Source organism: Macaca mulatta, chromosome 20, assembly GCF_049350105.2.
Source record: "Macaca mulatta isolate MMU2019108-1 chromosome 20, T2T-MMU8v2.0, whole genome shotgun sequence".
Taxonomy (NCBI): domain Eukaryota; kingdom Metazoa; phylum Chordata; class Mammalia; order Primates; family Cercopithecidae; genus Macaca; species Macaca mulatta.
Genome location: NC_133425.1, coordinates 21755220 through 21778367, shown reverse-complemented (window position 1 = coordinate 21778367; position 23148 = coordinate 21755220). Strand labels below are relative to the sequence as shown.

The 23148-nt window shown below is 49.7% G+C and overlaps 1 protein-coding gene, 1 long non-coding RNA gene and 1 other non-coding gene across 52 annotated transcripts in view; 1 reads left to right on the top strand and 2 right to left on the bottom strand.

Annotated features, from left to right (window-relative positions):
- The window catches only part of POLR3E (RNA polymerase III subunit E), a 38002-nt gene extending 22694 nt beyond the window's left edge, over positions 1 to 15308 (bottom strand). For 10 of the 50 annotated variants that reach the window (XR_013411931.1, XR_013411934.1, XM_077986479.1 and 7 more), the window contains exons 1-7: positions 15191 to 15308; positions 13746 to 13841; positions 9558 to 9631; positions 7414 to 7464; positions 4095 to 4172; positions 3278 to 3393; positions 2807 to 2889 (exon numbers count right to left, since the gene is read on the bottom strand). Coding sequence is in view for 44 of the 50 variants with exons in the window: in XM_077986479.1 (XP_077842605.1) it covers positions 2807 to 2889; positions 3278 to 3393; positions 4095 to 4172; positions 7414 to 7464; positions 9558 to 9593 (364 nt within the window). In the remaining 6 variants the exon portion in view is untranslated. Of the gene's footprint in view, positions 1 to 2806; positions 2890 to 3277; positions 3394 to 4094; positions 4173 to 7413; positions 7465 to 9557; positions 10168 to 10260; positions 10395 to 12247; positions 12506 to 13745; positions 13842 to 15190 lie in introns of those variants that run through there. The other 40 variants (XR_013411932.1, XM_015125782.3, XM_077986499.1 and 37 more) reach the window with 15 other exon arrangements.
- Positions 401 to 15313, top strand: LOC144338112 (uncharacterized). The gene is made up of 2 exons (XR_013411939.1): positions 401 to 791; positions 13144 to 15313. It is a non-coding gene; the product is annotated as an uncharacterized LOC144338112 (long non-coding RNA).
- Positions 15314 to 15504: 191 nt separating this feature from the next.
- On the bottom strand, positions 15505 to 15586 carry TRNAL-AAG (transfer RNA leucine (anticodon AAG)). Its single transcript has one exon. It is a non-coding gene; the product is annotated as a tRNA-Leu (tRNA).
- Positions 15587 to 23148: the final 7562 nt, after the last annotated feature.

Sequence of the window (23148 nt, the reverse complement as noted above, 5' to 3'; positions counted from 1 at the left end):
TCTAAAAAATTCATTGTTAGATGATTTCATCATTGTGCAAACATCGCAGAGTGCACTTATACAAACCCAGACAGCAGAGACTACATGCCTTGGCTCTATGGTATGGCCTGTTGCTCCCAGGTTACACACTGTACAGCATGCTACTCCCCTGAATACTGTAGGCAGTTGTAACAGAATGGTATTTGTGATCTAAATATATCTAGGCTGGGTGCAGTGGCTCATATCTGTAATCCCAGCACTTTGGGAGGTAGAGGCTGGAGGATCACTTGAGCCCAGGAGTTTGAGACCAGCCTGGGCAATATAGCCAGACCCCATCTCAACAAAATTCTTTTAAAAAAATTAGCCAGATGTGGTGGCACGGCCTGTTGTCCTAGCTACTCAGGAGACTGAGGGAAGGCGATTGCTTGAGCCCAGGAGATAGAGGCTGCAGTGAGCTATGATCACCACTGTACTCCAGCCTGGGTGACAGAGTGAGACCCGGTCTCCAGAAAAATTAAAAAATTCAAACAAACAAACAAACAAACAAAAACCACACAAAGAAAAAGACCCAAAAATCCCTAAACATAAAAAAGGTACAGTAAAAGTATAGTATAAAAGACTAAAAACAGCTTATAGGACTGAGGCTGCTCTGGGTGAGAGTGAGTGGCGAGTGAATGTGAATGCCTATGACATTACTACACGCTACTGTAGACTTCATAAAGACTGCACACTTAGGCTACACTAAACTTATAAAAAAAATAGGCTGGGCACAGTGGCTCATGCCTATAATCCCAGCACTTTGGGAGGCCGAGGTGGGTGGATCACGTGAGGTCAGGAGTTCGAGACCAGCCTGGCCAACATGGCAAAAACCCTGTCTCTACTAAAAATACAAAATTAGCTGGGAGTGGTGGCCTGCACCTGTAGTTCCAGCTACTCGGGAGTCTGACACAGGAGAATTGCTTGAAACCGGCAGGCAGAGGTTTCAGTGAGCCAAGATTGAGCCACTGCATTCCAACCTGGGCAACAGAGTGAGACTCCCTCTAAAAAAAAATACATAAATAAATTTATGAAAAATATATCTTTTTTTTTTTTTTTGAGACAGAGCCCCGCTCTGCTGCCCAGGCTGGAGTGCAGTGGCCGGATCTCAGCTCACTGCAAGCTCCGCCTCCTGGGTTCACGCCATTCTCCTGCCTCAGCCTCCCGAGTAGCTGGGACTACAGGCGCCCGCCACCTCGCCCGGCTAGTTTTTTGTATTTTTTAGTAGAGACGGGGTATCACCGTGTCAGCCAGGATGGTCTCGATCTCCTGACCTCGTGATCCGCCCGTCTCGGCCTCCCAAAGTGCTGGGATTACAGGCGTGAGCCACCGCGCCCGGCCAATATATCTTTATTATATATGCTTTTTTCAAGACAGAGTCTTGCTCTATTGCCCAGGCTGGAGTGCAGTGGTGGAATCTCAGCTTACTGCAACCTCCGCCTCCCAGGGTCAAGCAATCCTCCCACCTCAGCTTCCTCAGTAGCTAGGACTAAGGGGTGTGCCACCATGCCCAGCTAATGCTTGTATTTTTTGTAGAGAAGGGATTTTACTATGTTGCCCAGGCTGGTCGGGAACTCCTGGGCTCAAGCAGTCTGCCTGCCTCAGCCTCCCAAAGCGCTGGGATTACAGGAAAGAGGCACCACGCCCAGCTATATGCTTTTACCTTGTTTTTGTTTTTTTGGGTTTTTTTAAACTTTTTACACTTTCTACTAAAAACTAAGACACAGGCTGGGCGTGGTGGCTCACACCTGTAATCCCAGCACTTTGGGAGGCCGAAGTGGGTGGATCACCTGAGGTCAGGAGTTTGAGATCAGCCTTGCCAACGTGGCAGAATCCCGTCTCTACTAAAAATACAAAAATTAGCCAGGTGTGGTGGTGCGTGCCTGTAATCCCAGCTATTTGGGAGGCTGAGGCAGGAGAATCACTTGAACCCAGGAGGCGGAGGTTGCAGTGAGCTGAGATTGTGCCACTGCACTCCAGCCTGGGCGACAGAGCGAGACACTGTCTCAAAGCAAAAGAAACAAACAAAAAACTAAGACACAAACATACGAGTTAGCCTAGGCCTACACAAGGTCAGGCTCGTTAAGATATCACTAGGTGAGCCACTTCTTCAGCTCCATTATAACCTTTTGGGACCACCGTTGAGTATGTGCTTGGTCGCTGACTGAGACATAAGCACACAGCGCGTAGCTGCGAGTGAGGAAGCCCGTGGCTTCTTTCACTTAGCACCATGTTCTCAAGGTTCATCTGCGTGGTAGCATCGGTGCTTCATTCTTTTCCGTGGTCAAATAACATCCATTGTGTGAATGGACCACATTCTGTTTCTCCATGAATCCAGCGGATGGGCATCTGGGTTGTTTCACATTTTGGCTATCATGAAGATGCTACTGTGAACACCTGTGTGTGGTTTTGTGTGGACACATGTTTTCATTTCTTTTGGATAGATGCTGCCTAGGAATGGAATTGCTCTGTCATAAGCTTTGTATTTAAAGACAAAATTCTGTCCCCAAACTTATATTATGCTACTTGTATGTATCTGTGTCCCGGGAGGACAAATGAACTTGGAGCCCCACCCCATCTAGTCAGGCAGTGTCCAACCAGCAGGCCCCAAAGGTGGCCACTTCCAATCCCCTGACAATGTGTCATTTCTGTTGTTTCCACACCTGCCCGGCTCCTGCAGGTGTCTAGCTTTCAGGGCAGGTGGGAGATGGACACCAGGCTGGGGAGGTTCTCTCCCTGCCCAGCCCCCACAACGCCACGTCCCCACCATGGGACGCCCAGCCCTGGGTACCTTGCCTGTAGAGTGCAGCGGCATAACGGGATGTGTTACTGGTGGTCTGGGAAGAGCAGAAGGTCTGTTTGTCCATCAGCTTCCTGGAGCACAGGGAGAAGCAACATCACAGGGGAAGGCAGCTCTGAGCCAGGGCCTGTGGCCACAGCGCACTCCACCCCCCAGACACCTTCTGAAGTGCCACAGTCAGGGACCAAGGCCGCAGGGTAGCCTACGCGGGTCTCAGGAGCGGAGCCTGGGGATGAGAAAATCCATGGCCTTGTTTGTAGACCAAGAGACGAGGAGTGGGCGGGAGCTCTGGGACCAGTTAGCTCAGGGAGAGTCGGGTCTGAGACAGGACCAGCCCTCCAAAGGCTGGGACGCTGGTGGGGAGCCCAGTGACGGGGCAAAGGGGGTCAGTGTCTTTAAGGTCTTTGGGAGGCTCCTGTGTGAACACAGGGAAACCGGACAGGCTTGGGGCCGGGAACTCACGAGGAATACGTGCTGGTCTCGTCGGCGCAGGCCCCGTCCACGTTCAGCGCGATCTGCTCTCCTTTGCTGCGGCAGTAGTTGGGGTTCAGGGTGTCGATGGCCATCTCAAGCTCTACCTGGAAGCACCAAGCATCCCCGCCAGCTATGAGGACCCCAAGGTACGGCTCCCCAAGGGACACCCCAACCCTACCATGGCTACCTCCTGACCAGGTCCCTGCCCAGAAGCGGGACTGACACATGTCCACAAGGGCCCCTGGACTTCAGTCCACACCAAGGGCCACAAACCCAAATTCCAACAAAAATGTTTTTTTTTTGTGGGAGGAAGTGGACAGTCCGGTAATCTTGTTTGTCCTCTACTTCACTCCCAAGGGTCTAAATTGGGTGCCAACACTGAAAAATCAAGAGATTTCTCACAAAAATCCTTATTTCCCACTTCTCTTGAAAAGCCAGCAGAACTGGCAATACCAGGATGGCACTTCCATGTGGCTGCAGGGCCTAGAGTTGCAGACCCTCCATGGACAGACGCTAGATTCTCTTCCTATCAGACCTACTCCATGTTCACCCACCTGCCGTCGTATCCTAGGAACCTAAGCTCACATCTGGTCCCATCCTCTAATTCCTCAGCCTTGTGCCTCCCTGACCTCTCTGGAGCTGCCCTGTCTTTCTGGACACTTTCCTTCTTCAGCTTTCAAGGCCCTGGGAGCTGCGGGTTCTCCTAATTCTCCAGTGGCCCCTTCTCTGAGCTTCTCGCCTCCACCGGCTCCCACCCTCATCACCCTTTCTTCCCGCCCCCACTGCCCTCAGCGGGCGGCCCCACCTTCTGCTGCTTGGGCTTGATCTTGGCTGAGAGGTGCGGAATGTCATCATAGGTCATCGAGGCTGGACGCACAGGGTACTGGGGAGGGGAAGGGAGCCATTAACTGCACCCCGCCCAGCCCTGCCCAGAGCTGGGCCCCGCCCAAGAATCAACAGCTATCTCCAAACCCACCCCAAGCAGACACCGGCCTTACCCTACCACAAGGGTACCAGCTACCCAGCTCCACCATGAGGCACCCCTGCCAGTCTCCACCTGTAGCCCTATTCTCATCAGCTCCCCCCGGCCTCCCTCCAAACGGCCACTGCAGGACGTCTGACTTCCAAGGGACAAGCCTACACACAGGAACCCAAACCAGCACGCTGCTGCTCCAGGAACCCGCAGAGCACGGCCATGGGAGGTGAGGATGGGGGTCCAGGGCCTAACTACCAGTGGACAGGCCATCTGGGGAGAGGCAGATGAACAAAAGAAGTCCACGAGGAAGCAAAGAGCGAAAGCAACACTAGCACGTGCTGCTCACTGCTGAGGCCAGACGACAGGCAGGTGGAAATTCGTGATCCCATTCTCTCTCTTTATCCCGTTATGTGAGCTTCCTCGCAAGATACTGAAGAAGGGAGCCAGGCAGCCATGGCCCGCTCTTATCTTTTTTTTTTTTTTTTTTTTTTTTTTTGAGACAGAGTCTCCGCTGGAGTGCAGTGGCCGGATCTCTGCTCACCGCAAGCTCCGCCTCCCGGATTTACGCCATTCTCCTGCCTCAGCCTCCTGAGCAGCTGGGATTACAGGCACCCGCCACCTCGCCCGGCTAGTTTTTTGTATTTTTTAGTAGAGACGGGGTTTCACCGTGTTAGCCAGGATGGTCTCGATCTCCTGACCTCGTGATCTGCCCGTCTCGGCCTCCCAAAGTGCTGGGATTACAGGCTTGAGCCACCGCGTCCGGCCCCCTGCTCTTATCTTTACATGAATGGCTCACACTGCAATGCGCCCAACACTCAGGGGCTCCTGTCCACATCTGTCCTCACAGTGCACTCTCTCTCTCTCTCTCTCTCTCTCTCTCTCTCAGGTAGAGGAGTCAAAGTGTGGACCCCTCCTCAAATGCTCTGCCTGGTCTCACGACAGCCTGTGGAAGGAGCCTGGTGGAGGCGTGGCAGTGTGGAAAACAGGCCCTTTCAGATCCGCTATATTCTAGCACAAGGAGACTGTCATTTCCTAAAAGCTCACTCACACAGCAAAGTCCTGACTCTTCCCTGCTTCCTGGGCTGGGACTGGGGGCAGTTCTGAGATCACCTGACCAGGGGTGGGAAGGCTGAAGGGCGCAGGTTCTGGAATCACAGGCCTGGCTTCCAGTCCTCATCCTGTTCCTTGTTAACCGTGGCCTCAGGTACCTCGCCTCCCTGAGGCTAAGCATCCTCACCTCCCAGGGCCGCTGTGAGCACGTAGGAGGAAACAGAGCCGACGGCGGCACAGGGCTTGGCACTCTGGACACACGGGGGTCACTGGCACCTCCACCATCACTTTGCAGCCAGTCAAGGAAGCAGGGTGAGCAGGCACACAGCACAGGCTCCATTCCCACGGCCCATAAGGGTGACACCCCGGGAGTGGAGGCCAGGACCTCCCAGCACAGGCTTACAGCATCGCTGCCATGGTGCGCCCCAGGCCCCGTGAGGGCCTCCCTGTGCCTCGCATTCTCATGTGCATCATGGGGTATGAACACTGACTCTAACTGTGGGAATGTAACATGGGGCAGAGCAGCCCAGCAGTTTAGCCTCAAAAAGCTAAATGCAGACCCAGCAATTCTACCAGGCATATACCTGGAAGAAATGAGAATTCACGTTCACATAAAAACTTCTATGTGAATGTCCACAGCAGCATTATTTATAATAGCCAAAAAGTAGAAATAACCCAAACACCCATCAGCTGATGAGTGGATAAACAAATGTGGTCTACCCATACAATGGAACATTATTCATCAATAAAAGATCAAATGTTGGCTGGGAACGGTGGCTCACACCTGTAATCCCAGCACTATGGGAGGCCGAGGTGGGCAGATCACGAGGTCAGGAGTTCGAGACCAGGCTGGTCAACATAGTGAAACACCATCTCTACTAAAAATACAAAAATTAGCTGGGCTTGTGGCACGTGCCTGTAGTCCTAGTTACTCAGGAAGCCAAGGCAGGAGAATTGCTTGAACCTGGGAGGCAGAGGCTGTAGTGAGCCGCAATCAAGCCACTGCACTCCAGCCTGGGCAACAGAGCAAGACTCCGTCTCAAAAAAAAAAAAAAAAAAAGATCAAATATTGATGCAGGCTATAGCTACCATGTGGATGAGCCCTGAAAACATCATGCAAAGTGAGAGCAGTCAATCACAGGAGGCCACATATTGCATGATTCCAGCTATGTGAACAGAACAGGCAAATTCACAGACAGAAAATAAGGGGAATGGATGCCTGGGGTTGGAGGTGGGAATGGGGGGCACATGGGGACTGATTGCTAATAGGTGTGGGGTTCCTTTAAAGGGGGACAAAACTGCCAAAATAGACTGTGGCGCTGGTTGCACAGCCCCATGAATAGACTAAAATCCATTGCATTACATGCTGAAATGGGGAAATTGTATGGTGTGTAAATTCTATCTCAATATATCGGTTATAAAACACAATAATCACCACCATAGGTTATTGTGGGGTTAAAGAGGTAACTGAGGTAAATGCTTTAAACAGTCTGCATATGGTCAATGCTCAATACATGTTGGCCACTATGACAAGCTGCTGGCCCAGCAGCAAGGGGAGGGGGCAGAGGTAGCAACCTGGGGCCCTCACAGCTGGCAGGACTGAGGGCTCACAGATGCTGCCATGGAGCTGCCCCTTGGAGCCTCCACAACAGCGGCCATCATCACTGGCACTAACTCTCTGCCAGGTGGCATCCTAAACACTTCACTGTGGACCCAGTCTGTCCTCCCGGGGACCCTATGAGGCAGGCATTATTACCATCACCACTTTGCAAGTGAGGAAACTGAGGCACAGAAGGATTAAGAAATGTGCCCACGGTCTCGCAGCTACGGTGTGATGGAGTTGGATCTCAATCCAGTCTGACCCTAGAGCCCCAGCTTTAACTGCTGCACCCTTCTGCCTCTCCTGTGTCCCTTCGGTTTTCCCGTCTTTGAAATGAGACCAATATTAACCCACCCGCGAAAGCAAAGAGACCCCATGACACTCTCCACACTGAGAACCCTAGCTGAGGTTTCCCATCGCTTCCTGCCCATGTTCCTGAGTCCACACCACCCATCCACACCTGCTTTTCCCCTCTTTACCTTCAAGTCCCATAATTACCTGAAATAGATACAGCTTTTCCGCCAGACTCTTGGCCAAGTACACGTCGATCTGGGAAGAAGGGAAGATGACTTAACCGGGAGACTGGACACAGTGCGGACCTCCCGGGGCTGTGCCGGCACTTCCAGCTTCAGTGAGGGGTAGTGGCTCAGGGAGGCAGTTTGGGGAAGGAGGAAATAGCTCAGCTCATGCTAAAACCAAGGGGATCCAAGGCTGCACACTGGGTATATTCAGGAATCCCTCCAGAAAGCTCCCAGGGGAACCAGGGCAAGAGTTCACCTGGCACCCCCACCCAAGTTCATAATCCCCCAGTAAGCACACATCTTCCCTGGGGCTGCACTGATTGGGAAACGTCCTGGAGCCTGGGCAAATGCTCTTCTGAGAGGCAGGCAGGTGAGGGCTCACCTATGCCTGTGCCTCCTGGCTGGGCCCTCCACCTGCCCCTCCTGGACAGGCCTATCACCCTGTCTTAGGGGGTCTGCCCTTCATGACTGATGGCTTCGCTTCCTGTCTTCCCAACACTAACCACCCCCACCCCACCATGCAACAGTTTACCTTCCTGCTTCCTAGCTCCTCCTATGAACCACATTCTCTCCTGCCCCTGGGCCTTTGCACACGCTTTTCCCTGCATCTACAGAGCCCTTCACACATGCCTCCCCTGAGCCTTGATTGCTTGCTCCTCCAAGGAGTTGGTTGAGGCATGACTTGGGCAGGAAGCATTCCAGGGTCCCTGGCTGCAGAGGGCGCTGCCTCTGTCCTCAGAGTCCCTTGGACTCTTCTGTCCCATCACCACCCCCGTACTACAGTGTAGATGCAGCTTAAATGCATCTAAATAACCCAAATCTAATAACTTAGCAACATCCCCCAAGCAAGGAAAAACCACCTCTATTCATCTCCGAGGACCTTCTCCTTGCCCCTGCCCTTCCCACTGGAGGTCAGGCTCTGCATATAGGGAGGCTGAAGGCAGATGCAGTTACTTTTTGCCTTTTGCCCTCCAAAGGTCTAAGTCCTGGGTTAAAAGGATTCTGAAACGTGAGTTTGACTATAAACAGCTTTCTCTAAGAAGGGAAACCTGGGCCAGGCATGGTGGCTCATGCCCGTAATGCCTGCACTTTGGGAGGCCAAAGTGGGTGATCACTTGAGGTCAGGAGATCGAGACCAGCCTGGTTATCATGGTGAAATCCTGTCTCTACTAAAAATACAAAAATTAGCCAGGCATGGTGGCGGGTGCCTGTAATCCCAGCTACTCAGGAGGCTGAGGCACAAGAATCATTTGAACCCGGAGGCAGAGGCTGCGGTGAGCCAAGATCACACTACTGCACTCCAGCCTGGGCAACAGAGTGAGACTCCATCTCAAAAAAAAAAAATCAGTCGGGCGTGGTGATGGGCGCCTGTAATCCCAGCTACTCAGGAGGCTGAGGCAGGAGAATCGCTTGAACCTGGGAGGCGAAAGCTGCAGTGAGCTAAGATGGCACCACTGAACTCTAGCCTGGGCAACAGAGCAAGACTCTGTCTCAAAAAAAAAAAAAAAGGCGGGGGGGGCGGGAAATCTGCCTCCCACTGCCTGCACCCTACACCCGGAGACTCCTGCCTCATCAGTCCTATCCCCAGCCCATTAGCTTCCCAGGGAAGGGGACCCTCCCTGCCCTGCTCACTGATGTGTCACAGCCCCCAGCACACAGTGGTCCAGTGAACAGCTGCTGAATGACTGCATCAATGACTCCACCATAGTTGCCGGGTACCTGGGTGCCAGGCACTGTACTTGGGCTTTGTGGCACAGCAGTGGACAGGAAAGAAAGCAATGAACTGATATCTAGGGGATGACAGGGGCTAGGCCAAGTATGAGTTATCGCCAAGGTAAGGGCAGAGAGAGGCATGGGAGCGTCCAGGAGGGGAGCTGGGTGTGAAAGGGCAGTCAGGGAAGGCCTCTCTAGAATGAGGTGATGCCGGATCAGAGACCTGAAGGAAGGGAGAGGTCAGCCACGCAGGGGTCTGGGGGACAGCAGAGGGGACCAGGCAGAGGAAACAGCAAGGGTTGGGGTCCCAGAACATCAACAGATCCCAGACTGGCCTGAGGATGCATGGCAAGGACCCAGTTCCACTGCCTGTAGCCCCGGCGGCAGGGGACAGAGAGCAGCAGTTACCTCCTGTACGACTGGGTCATCCTCTTCATTGGCCATACTAGAGGAGAGCCAGCCGCGCAGTCCTTGAGCTCGATCTGCAAAGGAGGGCGAGAGACTGGGACCATCAGTCAGTGGTTCAACCAACATTTCCCTGTGCCTATTCTGCAACAGGCCCTGAACTGGGAGGTGGAGCCCACAACCAACCAACTGACCTTCTTTCTACATCTACCGTGAAGTCAACAATGGACGACCAACCCTATACCCCATCAGCCAAAAGAAATAAAGAAAAAAAGAAACATTCAGATGCAAGCGGGTAGACCAAGCCAACACGTGTGGGCTGCACCTGCGAGGGAAAAGCAAATGACTGGCTTTAAGGGTTTCTTCTCTGCTCACAGAGAATTCACTGCCAGAGAGGAGGATAGAGGTTAGCTGGTCCCAGCCATGATTAAAACACTGGAGAACTGAGGGCCCTGAGGAGGCTTGAAAGAGCAGCCAGACGTCAAACAGGCAGACAGACAGTCCAAAGCTCTCTCTGATACTTGATTTTCAAGCTGACTTTAACTCGAATCCTGAGTGAGATGACTCTTCTGTGATTTGGTCTAAAAATGACTTCTTCACACACTCTTCTGTCCTGTATTCAACACAATAACCCTGTGAGGTGTGGTGATTGTTACTGTTTTATAATGAACAGACTGGAACTCAGAGATACTGTGTGCGTTTTTACCCAAAGTCACATAGTAAGCAGGATGATGAACTGGACTTCACATCCAGGCTGTCTGACCTCAGGTGCAGGTAACAGGGAGGGGAGGTGAGAGGCAGGCGGGCCTTTCTGCTGGGGAGGAGGCACGTGGGGTGTGCCTGGAAGGAGAGAGGGCATTGGGTAAGCCACGACAGCAGAGGGGAAGGGGAATTCCAGGAAGAGGAAAGGCTGCAGGTCTCCACGGGGCAGGCTGAGTATTTCAGCTGGTCTGCCCCTTCACATACCCAAAGAGAAGAGAGGTGGTCATAGGAGGATGGTACTCAGGCACCCCCAGGCCTCAGCAATCCCCAAACCCCTGCTCTTGGGTGAGACCAGCATTTTTTTTTTTTTTCCTTGAGACAGAGTCTTGCTCTGTCGCCCAGGCTGGAGGGCAGTGGTACGATCAGCTCACTGCAACCTCTGCCTCCCGGGTTCAAGTGATTGTCCTGCCTCAGCCTTCCAAGTAGCTGGTATTACAGGTGCCTGCCACAGTACCCGGCTAATTTTTATATTTTAAATAGAGATAGGATTTCACCATGTTGGCCAGGCATGATTTTTGTCTGATCTACTTAACATTTGAACTATCTAATATTTATTTATTTATTTGTTTATTTAAGACATGTCTCGCTCTGTCGCCCAGGCCAAAGTGCACTGGCATGATTTTGACTCACTGCTTCCTAGGTTCAAGTGATTACCGTGCCTCAGCCTCCCAAGTAGCTGGGATTACAGGCATGCACCATCTGCCCAGCTAATTTTTGTATTTTTAGTAGCGACGGGGCTTTGCCACATTGGCCAGGCTGGTCTTGAACTCCTGGCCTCAAGTGATTCGCCTGCCTCGGCCTCTCAAAGTGCTGGGATTGCAGGTGTGAGCCACCGCACCTGGATAAAAGCCAAAGTCTTTATCACCCCATGTAAACCCTAAACAATCTCCTGCCCCTTGACCTGCCAGACCTCATCTCCCACGAGCCTCCTACCCTCCTCTCCTCTCTAAACCCACCTCTGGGGATGTGTAGCTGCTCTACCCGCCTGATAACCTCATGGCCCCCACTTCACCTCTTTCAGGTTTTTGCTCAAATGTCACCTTATGGCTAAGACCTTCCCTCTCCAAATCAAATTGCAAACTGCCTTCCCCACCCCTCAATTCCCTTCTCTGCTCTGGTTTTCTCCAGAGCAGGTGTCTATCACCATGTGACAGTTTACAGCTCTGCATCTGTGCCCACCTCTATTGCCACTAAGCTGTAAGCTACGTGAAGGCAGAGATTTTGGTCTATTTTGTCCCTTGTGGTACCCCAAGTGCCCAGTACATAGCAGGCACTCAATACATGTTTGTTGTCTAAATAAATGAACCATGGGAATGCTATTTAATAGGAAGCTACAGAAGGATTTCGGGCAGAGGAAGATATGGAGGGGGTAGAAAGAGAAACTTCAGGGAAACAGGCTATCGTAACAGTCCCAGAGATGGAGGATAGAATGAAAATCAGAAGTTGCATCTCGATAGTTTCAGGTGCATCTCGACTCTCTGCTGTGCAGACAGAGGGCAGCGTGGAGGGGAGAGCCCAAGGCCTGACCCCATCTGCACTGGCTGCCAAGCACCACAGACATGTCAAGCTTCTGCCTTCTCTGCAGCTCGGCAGTGGACAACTGAGAGGCTGGAGCCTGCCAGGTGAGCAAGGGGACAGATCATAAGCATTGAGGGTGTGGCCTGGGAGCTTCCAAAGACACAATCATTCTTTCTCTGCTATTGCTATGCCCTGTTGGCCTCTGCGTTGCCAGGGATCAGGGAGGCTAAGGTGCCCTGTCAGCTAGAGAGCTGGAGCTCCTCCCTCTGGATAGTACATCTGGGTTGATACAAAGAGTGTCACCTCCCTTCATCCTCCAGGTTGAGGTGATCCAACTCAGTGGCTTTCAAAGTTTTCAGCCTAAGATCCACCACAGTAAGAAATTCATCTCAGCCGGGCGCAGTGGCTCACACCTGTAATCCCAGCACTTTGGGAGGCCGAGGCGAGCAGATCACAAGGTCAGGAGATCAAGACCATCATGGCTAACACGGTGAAACCCCATCTCTACTAAAAATACAAAACATTAGCCGGGCGTGGCAGCGGGCGCCTGTAGTCCCAGCTACTCGGGAGGCTGAGGCAGGAGAATGGCGTGAACCCAGGAGGCGGAGCTTGCAGTGAGCCGAGATCGGGCCACTGCACTCCAGCCTGGGTGACAGAGCAAGGCTCCGTCTCTGGGGAAAAAAACAACAACATGAGATTCATCTCATATAAATAACCCAGAACATACATACAGTTGCGTAACTGAAACAAGGTTTCATATAACTGTGTCTCTACTATATGTCAGGCAGTGATGTTTTCTACTTCATTCATTCAAAACAAAAAATGCTAGCTTCAATTCCACTAAATCAATTTTACTTCCCACTAATAAATCTCAATCTGCAATGTGAAAAGAACTCATCCATGTCTCCCTATGGCTACCTGCCTCAAAGTCTCCCAGCAACAGTGAGTCCTTGGAAAGGCTGGCGTGGTGGCTCATGCCAGTAATCCCAACACTTTGGGAGGCTTAGGTGGAAGGACTGCCTGAGACCAGGAGTTCAAGACCAGCCTGAGCAACATAGTGAGACCCCCCCCACCCCCGGTCTCTCTTTAAAAAAAAAAAAAAAAAAATTAGCCCAGCGTGGCCTGCAGTCCCAATGACTTGGGAAGTTGAGGCAGCAGGACTGGTTGAATCCAGGAGTTTGAGGCTGCAGTGAGCTATGATCACACCACTGTGTTCCATCCTGAGTCACGGGTGAGACTCTATCTCTATTCGGGGCGGGGCCAGGCACGCTGGCTCACGCCTGTAATCCCAGCACTTTAGGAAACTGAGGCAGGCAGATCACCTGAGGTCAGGCGTTCCAGAACAGCCTGGCCAATAAGGTGAAACCCCGTCTCCACTAAAAATACAAAAATCAGCCAGGTGTGGTGATGCACACCTGTAATCCCAGCTACTTGGGAGGCTGAGGCAGAAGAATCGTTTGAACCCAGGAGGCAGAGGTTGCAGTGAGCTGAGATCTTGCCACTGCACTCGAGCCTGGGTAACACAGCAAGACTTCATCTTTAAAAAAAAAAAAAAGTAAATCATTATTTCCCTGCCTAAAACCTGTCAACTGTCACTGTCACATAAAACAAAACCCAAACTCCTTTCCATGAGCCGCCTAAGGCCCTACATGATCTTGTCTCTGACTTCCCCTGACCATCCAGGCTGGTAGCCACTTGCTGGGCCTCCACCAAGCCAAGCCCCAGTCCACCCAAGGTCCTTTGCACATCATCTATTCCCCCACAGGGATTTCCAAGGTTGCTCCTTTTTATTAAATATCATCACCGCCTGCAGGAGAGGATAGGTTCCCTGGCCACCCTATTTTAAAAGCCTCCCCTAACTTCCTCCCAGGCACTACCACATCTCTATTTTCTTTCCTTAATGGGTCTCACCTTAATCTGGAACTACCTGGTCTATTTGCTCAGGTGTTGTCTTCTGCAATAGAATGTAAGCTCCATGAAGGCTTCTCAGTGCTTCAGTTTCCTCAACTATGAAATGAAGATTAAAAAAAATATATATCCACTGCTAGTTCTCTCAATACCTAGAACAGTGCCTGGCACGAAGTTGACACTCAATATAGTACAAAGAATACTTTATATTTAATCTTCTCATTAGCCCTATTAATAGAGATTTATCATCTTCAATTTGGAAATGAGGAGACTGAGGTTGAGAGAGAAGTAACTCATCCGAGGTGGAATCAGGACAGAAACTAGGGTCTCGTTGATATCAAAGATCCTTATTCTTATTCTTAACCAGTATACTGCACAGATCTTCGATAAAAGGCAGTATGGTTAAGTGGGTAAGAGCCTGAACTCCGGAGCAAAACTACGCGGGTTCAAATCCCACCGCAGCTGCTTCGCATCTGTGACCTACTTGAGTTGTCTACGTCTGGTATTCTTCCCTATTTTCATCCCTAAAGTAGGGAAACTAAGTACCGACCTACAGACAGCTGCGGGGAGGAGTAAAGACGGTAATAAACGTAACCTATGGGAAGGTTCGTTATTACTTGACAACATGTTTTCTGCCAATGTAGGCGGGTAAAAACGCTGCAAGCAGGAGCGTCACCTGGTTTCTAATGAGCCATCACCACAACCCTATGAGGTAGGAATTTCTATTATCCCCATTTCACAGATGAGGAACTGTTGAGATCGCTAAGATCTCTTCTTTCCGCCTCCAAGCCCAAGGAATTCTAAAGCTAACCCAAAGGAACGACCTTGTTTGTTTACTGACACCTCCTCGGACCGAATGGTCAGGGCCGTATCCGGAGCACAGAGTTGGCTCAGTAAACACTGAATGGTTGCCTGAATAAATGAATGAGGAATCCCAGGCCTCGCCAGGCAGAAGCTAATCCGGTTCAGCTGCGAAGAGGGGGCTCCGGCAGGCGCAGGTGCCCTCCCTGCCCATCGGGGCGGGCCGCCGACCCCGAGCCTCGCTGTCCAATGGGTTTCTGCTCCCTCGCGGGTGGTCAGGACCCCTTCTCACGCCCACCACGCAGTCCCTGCCGCGAGCCGCCACCACACCCGACGCCGAGGACAGGTGTTCCTTCCGTAGGATGACCCCCAGGCCCGGGTGGGGCAGGTCGGCAGGACCCTGAGTCACCGCCGGCAGCGTCGGCCGCGGCCTCCCCAACTCCCAGGTGTCGGGTCGGGGAAGTAGGAGTCCGGGGTCGGCCTGGAGCCGGCTGCCCCTCCTCCCGCCCGAGTCCCGAGAGGCCCCCAGCCCCTCAGCACGGCGCGGCGCGGGCCTCCTTGGCCTACTCGGGAATCTAGCCCAGACCCACGTCATGAGTGCGGTCCGGCTCAAGCCCCAGCTCGGGCGCTGCCAAGATGGGACTCACCTCTCCGCGGGGGCCGAGCGCGGACGGCGGCAACCGCCCAGTTACCCGCGGGCTGCAGATGCGGCGGCGGCCCGGCTCTCCTCTCAGGCGGCGGCCATGTTGCTGGTGGAGAAACTCCGGCGGACACGTGGGGGGAGCGGGCCGGCCCCAGCGCTTCCTCTTACCCACAATGCCCCGCCCCGGCGCACACGGCTCCGCCCCCTCCGCCGCGCCATTCATGCAGGCCGTGAGCCCCGCCCTGCAGCAGGGGGCGCTGATGGCACGCGCAAAACAGCCGGGCGTGTATGCAGCGGGGAACAAAAAGAAACCAACCCTGGCAGCGGTGGGATTCGAACCCACGCCCCCGAAGAGACTGGAGCCTTAATCCAGCGCCTTAGACCGCTCGGCCACGCTACCCAGCTGGAGAGAGTATTTGCCAGAACGCTACTTAATGCTTTTGCATTCGCATTTCATCTGGAAATCGCGAGGCGTTTTCGCTGAGGTTTTTTTGTTTAATGTGTGTTCAAGCTGATCCCTATAGAATTATTTTAAAAAGCCGTGTGCTGGAAAATAAACACTTGCTCCAGTTTTTAGACCCAGGTTTGTTCCGAATAGGTATTAGAGCAAAACTCATTTTTAGAAACTGTACTCTGAGATGGATGGTTACCCTGGAGACCCCTGGTTAACTCACAAGTAATCCATACGACCCGGATTGCGTGTCTCCGGGAGAAGAAATCGATCTGATCAGAAACACGCCCTAGGGGATCTGACGGCCAAACCCGGGGGCTGGTCTGGGCAGTTGTCTCTGAGAAATTATGTGTTTAAATTTTTACTTACACAAATAACACACGAATTATTGTAAAATATTTAAACTTTGCAGATAAGGTACAAATGCTCTTTGACTCTTGACTCGCATCCTAGGCCCCTCCGCAGAGGTTAAGTAACCATTATTATCAGTTTAATATGTACTATGGTTTGAATGTGTCCCCCAAATTTCATGTGTTGGAAATTTAATCCCCAATGTGGCAGTATTGTGTGGTGGGCCCTTTAAGAGGTGATTAGATCATGAGGGTGGAGCCCTCATGAATGGATTAATCTATTCATGGATTCATGGGTTAATGGATTAATAGGTTATCTTGGGAGGGGGACTGATGGCTTTATAAGTGGGAGCTTTATAAGTGCTAGACCTGAGCCAGCAAGTGAACAGCTCAGCACCCCCTCCATATGATGGGTTGTACTGCCTGAGGACTCTGCAGGGGTACCCCACCAGCAAGAAGGCCCTCGTCAGATGCACACTCTTGCGCTTGGACTTATCAGCCTCCATAACTGTAATAAGTAACTTCCTTTTCTTTACAGATTACCCAGTTTCAGGTATTCTGTTATAAGCAACAGAAAATGGACTAAAACACTATATATCTTTTGTACAAAAATGTACAAAAATTACAAAGAAAAAAAATCATCATCCATAGTGCCACCACCTGGCATTAAATTAATGACTATCATTATTGTGGCTTTTTTTTTTCTTTTCTTTTTTCTTTTCTCTCTCTTTTTTTTTTTTTTTTTTTTTTTTTTTTTTTGAGATGGAGTCTCGCTCTTGTCCAGGCTGGGGTGCAGTGCTGTGGTCTCCGCTCACTGCATCCTTCGCCCCCTGGGTTCAAGCGTCTTTACTAAAAATATAAATTTAGCCTGGCGTGGTGGCACGCGCCCGTAATCCCAGCTACTTGGGAGGCTGAGGCAGGAGAATCGCTTGAACCTGGGAAGCGGAGGTTGCTGTGAGCCGAGATTCCGCCACTGCACTCTAGCCTGGGCGACAGTGTGAAACTCCGTCTCAAAAATAAATAAAGAAAAATAGATCACACTATTACAAATAGAAATTATTAGACCGTTACAAATAAAAATAAAGTCCCCTCCCGAACATTCTCCCCTGTCTATAACCGTCATGAATTTGATGTGTATCTTTCCAATAATTTCTTACATTTTTACATATAAAACTTATGAATAACACATAAAATGGTTATCTGTTTTTCATTTATATAAATGTTAGCACATTGTACTGATATCTAAAACTTGCTTTTCTCATTTCAACAGTATTATTATTATTATTTTAAGAGAGTCTTGCTCTGTCACCCAGGTTAGAGTACAGTGGCACAATAGTAGCCTAGATCTCCTGGGCTCAAGTCATTCTCCTACTTCAGTTTCCCAAGTAGCTGAGATTACAGGCATGAGCCACTGTGCCAGGCCCAACATTGTGTTTTTGAGGTCTGTTACGATGCCTATAGATCTAATTCATTCATTCCATGCCATGAACAACTTTTAAGTTGTTACTAAATTTTTGTCATTACGCACGATATGGCAGGAAGTACCCTTGCACATGGCTCCTTGTCTTGTGTATGGACATTTCTCTAGGGTATACACTAGAAATGAAATTGCTAGACTATATTTATACTTTACCTAGTATTATATTATAATAATATTAATAATAGGCTGGTCTTGGTGGCTCACTCCTGTAATCCTAGCACTTTGGGAGACTGAGGTGGCAGGATCGCTCGACGCCAGAAGTTCAAGACCAGCCTAAGCAACGTTGAGAAACCTTGTCTCTACCAAAAAGCAAAAGAAAAGAAATTAGCCGGGCACGGTGGCGTATGCCTGTAGTCTCAGCTACTTGGGAGGCCAAGGTCAGAAAATCCCTTGAGCCAGGGAGGTCAAGGCTGCAGTGAGCCGAGATTCAGGCACTGCACTCTAGCCTGGGTGAGAGAGGAGACCCTCTCTATATAGATATAGATATGCATATATTTTTCCATTTTGCCAAAGTGTATGATTTTTGATGACTTTTTTTTTTTTCTATTTCTTCTCATGTTTTCTATTTCTTCCTAAGTCAATTTTGGCAAGTTGTCATTTTCTGGGAAAACAAAGCCCATTACTTGATTTTTCACATTTATTGGTGTAAGAACTCTCAAATCTCCCTCATATCTGAAGTTTTCTCCTCTATCATTCTCTATCGTTTCTCTTTCCCTCTGTCATTTACATGGGTTACTTTCTCCATTATGCTGTTCAACACAGGGAGTGGAGTCAATGCTTAAGGAGACTGAATGGGGGAATTAGGCAGGAACTCTGCTAATGCTGGTGATGCTTTACACACATCAAAAACTATATAAATCACACTTTTTAAGTAGAATTCTCATTTTGCATTGACCGGTATTAGATTTTTCAGGGCCACGATTCAAGTTTCTGGCTAATATTCAGTTGGTACACACCCCTAACATTTGGACATTTTATATCTTTCCTTTTCAATCCCTCCTTAGCCTGGCTTTTCCCCCTCTCCATCCACCTTTTTTTTTTTTTTTTTTTTTTTGAGAGATGGGGTCTTGCTCTGTTGCCCAGGTTGGAGTGCAGTGGTATGATCACAGCTCACTGCAGCCTTGACATCCTGGGCTCAAGTGATCCTCCCATCTCAGCCTCACAAGTAGCTGGGACTAGAGGCATGCGCCATCACACTGGGCTAACTTTTGTAGTTTTTGTAAGGACCTGGTCTTGCTATGCTGCTTAGGCTGGTCTCAAGCTATCCTCCTGCCTCAGCTTCCCAAAGTGCTAGAATTACAGGAGTGAGCCACCACACCTGGCCATTTGTCTACCTTTAACATATGTAATGATATGCAAAGATTTTCTTGTGCTAGTAGAGTTTGTTGCTCTTCAAGACATTAAAAAAAAATACAGAAGCAGCCATGATTGAAGACACAGGTTAGGCATTGTGGGGAGTTCAAAGCTGATTGAGGAATAACCCCTTGAAGTCAATAGAGGAGTGTTTGTCGTGGTATTTTAGTACCAGGAAGGACTTTGTGAGTTGGGTACTGGATTTTCCAAAAGGAAATATCCTCACAGTCAAGGATAATTGCTAGCATCTTTGCCCAGTCTGATTTTTCTAGGAACTGCCTGACCAGTCAGAGAGTGGGTCCCTGGCAGCCACCTTTGTGCTGCATGCCCCACCCCCACAGCCATGGTTAGTGGGTTCTACCTTCTTTGGTGGACGTAGGATTCAGGTTGGACCAATCAAATTCTCTCTTGAAAATGTGAACTGAGACTCAGTGAGTTACTGATTTGTTTTTCTTGTTTGTTTGTTTTTTTGTTTTGTTTTTTGAAACAGTCTGGATCCATTGCCTAGGCTGGAATGCAATGGCGTGATCTCGGCTCACTGCAACCTCCGCCTCCCAGGTGCAAGCAATTATCCTGCCTCAGCCTCCCAAGTAGTTGGGATTACAGATGCACGCCACCATGCCGGGCTAATTTTTTTGTATTTTTATTAGAGATGGGGCTTCACCATGTTGGGCAGGCTGGTTTCGAACTCCTGACCTCAAGTGATCTGCGAGCCTCGGCTTCCCAAAGTGTTAGGATTACAGGCGTGAGGCCCCTCGCCTGGCCTGATTTGTTAATTTGACCGTGTTGCATTGGAATTAGTCTCTGAGGCTGGCTAAAACTAGGAAGAAAGGGGGATTTCGCATGGCTATATTCTGTGAGGTGAGTTGGAGAGGTAGACAAAAGCCAGTGCATAGAAAAAGAGGGAATGAGAGAGTGAGAAGAGCAGAGTCAGGGAAATCCTGATGGTTTTCTGACTTCCAGCTCCAGACCATTTCCAAGGCCCAATGGGTTGTCCACTCTTGGAGGCATCCCTTTATCATTGTAATAAATTCCCTTTCTCTGCTAAAGCCCAGTGCTACTTGGTAGCTGTCAGCTGTAAACAATAACCCCCTCCCCCTTGCATGGCAAAGGCTCAAATGAAGGGGTGTGTGTGTGTGTGTGTGTGTGTGTGTGTGTGTGTGTCTTTGTGTGTATTTTATTTATTTTATTTTATTTTATTTTATTTTTGAGACAGAGTCTCGCTCTGTGGCCCAGTCTGGAGTGCAGTGGCGCGATCTTGGCTCACTGCAAGCTCCACCTCCTGGGTTCACGCCATTCTTCTGCCTCAGCCTCCCCAGTAGCTGGGACTACAGGCACCCGCCACCATGCCCGGCTAATTTTTTGTATATTTAGTAGAGACGGGTTTTCATCGTGTTAGCCAGGATGGTCTCGATCTCCTGGCCTTGTGATCGGCCCGCCTGGCCCTCCCAAAGTACTGGGATTACAGGCGTGAACCACCGCGCCCAGCCAGTAAATTTTTTTTTTTTTTTTTTGGCAAGTTCTTGCTCTGTTGCCCAGGCTGGAGTGCAGCGGCACAATCATTGCTCACTGCAGCCTTGACCTCCTGTGCTAAAGCGATCCTCCCATCTTAGCCTCCTTAGTAGCTGGGACTGCAGGAACGTGACACCATGCCTGACTACTTAAAAACTTTTTTTTTTCCACAGAGACAGGGGTCTCGCTCTATCACCAGGGCTGATCTTGAACTCCTAAGGCTGAGATATTTCTGCTAGAACATTCTGGAGCAATTCAAGTCTCTTCCTACGAACACATACTGAGTGGGATGCTTAGTTAACAGGGAGCCTGCAGGGAAACAGCTGATCCTGGAAGGCACAGCACCCTTTTGAGAGTTTCTTACAGTCCAGCAGCCCCTTACACAGTTTTCTCATGACAATCAGACATGAAATCAATCAGCAAGAGATGCAGAATGTTGCATCAGAACCCCTGGACCTACAGGGTCTCAGCGGCAGGATGCAGGACAAGGGAGGGATAGGCTGAAACGCCGACTATTCTTTGTGTGCCTGTCCCTATATCATAAACACTAGGCTGTGGACAGAGGAAGTGGGTGTGGGGTCTCAGTCCTGGATCCCCTCCATTCTTTTCTCCCTTGCTCCCCTAAAAGGAAAATGCTCCCAAATCTGGCCTGAGACCAAATCTGGAGATTTGGTAGAAGGTAAGAACCTCCTTCTGGAGAGAAACTAGCATTCCTGATAAATGCTCAAGCATTGAGCATTTTTCTTTTGAAATTTAAGAGCATTGAGATTTGCACTGGGAAACTAGCATTCTACTCACTCAGTTGACGGTCATTTGTCAGGCAAAAGTGCAATGACCTTTAACGGAACATTCTTTTCTATTTTGTCTAACAATGATTAATCATTCTCTCTCCTATAAAATGTCTCTATCAAGATAGAGGTCAGAAGAGTGGCCAACATTTTTCGGGGTGGGGAGAGGGTGTATTGCCTGGGAGGGAGTCCAGGGGGGCTTCTGTAGTCCTGCAAAGGTTCTAATATCTTAAACTGGGTTGTTAAGACACAGATGTGTATAAATGTAAAAATTCATCGACCTGTATACTTAAGAGTGTGCAGTTTAATCTACTTAGGTATACTATAATAAAAATAAAATTTTAGAAAATGTCCCTACCAAGTATGAATCTTTGAATTCCCAGTGGGTTTACACTTGCAGCCAGACTGCAATTTTTTTTTTTAAGAGATAGGCTTTCACTATGTTGACCAGGCTGGTCTTGAACTCCTGGCCTCAAGCAATCCTCCCATCTTGGCCTCCCAAAGTGCCAGGGTTACAGGTGTGAGCCACCACGCTTGGCCAAGACTGTAATAACATTTTGACGTATGCTGTAACAAAACCATCAGAAAAGTTTTCTTTATTAACTTCTCTTTTTTTTTTTTTGAAATGGAGTCTCGTTCTGTCACCCAGGCTGGGGTGCAGTGGTGATCTCGGTTCACTGCAACCTCTGCCTCCTGGGCTCAGGTGATTCTCCCGCCTCAGCCTGGCTAATTTTTATATTTTTAGTAGAGATGGTGTTTCACCATGTTGGTCAGGCTGGGCTCGAACTCCTGACCTCAAGTGATCTGCCCACCTCAGCCTCCCAAAGTGCTGGGATTATAGGCGTGAGCCACTGTGCAGGCCTTCTCATGCCAATTTCTCAGCTTTGCAGGGCTTGTTCAGCAATGAAAATTGGGTCTTTTCTCAGATTTCCCTACTGCTGATCTAGGATCCAGACTTCTTGGGTCTGTTAATTCAATTACAGTTTACCTACTTTCCAGCACCCAAAACTTGCTGTTGAATCCTCTTTCTCTTCATCCTCACAGGCTTATACTATTTAAAAAAAAAAAAAAAAAAAAAAAAGTCCACTTCCTGTCATTGCACTGGAGATTTAGGAACAAGTGGACCTAAATATGTACGTTCAACCTACCATGCATAGTTATGCTAATATTTAAAATTTAAAAAAAAATAGCTTAAAACCAAAAGATCAACTGGTAACCAAGATTTTCTTAAACTTGGGATTAAAAAAGCACTTTAGGCTGGGCATGGTGGCTCACGCCTATAATCCCAGCACTTTGGGAGGCCGAGGTGAGTGGATTACCTGAGGCCAGGAGTTGGAGACCAGCCTGGCCAACATGGCAAAACCCTGTCTCTACTAAAAATACAGAAATTAGCCAGGCATGGTGGAGCAAGCCTGTACTGTCATGCCAGCTACTAGGAGTCTGAGGTGGGAGGATCACTTGAACCTGGGAAGCAGAGGTTGTAGTGAGCGGAGATCTTGCCACTGCACTCTAGCCTGAGCAACAGAGCGAGACTTTGTCTGAAAAATAAACAGAAAAACTCTTATGTTTTATAGATGAGCAAATGAAAAAATGAGAGGTTCTAATACTTTCTCTAAAGCAAACTGACAGCAGACGAGCCAAATCTGGAAGGCTTTTAAAAGTTATTAGAATGTATTACAAACGTTAAAGAACAGAAGGCCTTGCATTTAAAAAAAAAAAAAGTTTTCATCAGCTCTTGAAACATTGGAAAATGGGACAACGTTGAGCCCACACTTCCCAGTGGCAATCATTTGAAGTTGAATCATGGCTGCCCCCTTCAGATGGGGTATGAGTCTTCCGGTCGACCCCTGCCCGCAGCAGCTACTTTTTTTGTTTTTTGTTTTTTGTTTTTTTGAGATGTAGTCTCGCTCAGTCGCCCAGGCTGGAGTGCAGTGGTGCCATCTCGGCTCACTGCAAGCTCCGCCTCCCGGGTTCACGCCATTCTCCTGCCTCAGCCTCCCGAGTAGCTGGGACCACAGGCGCCCGCCA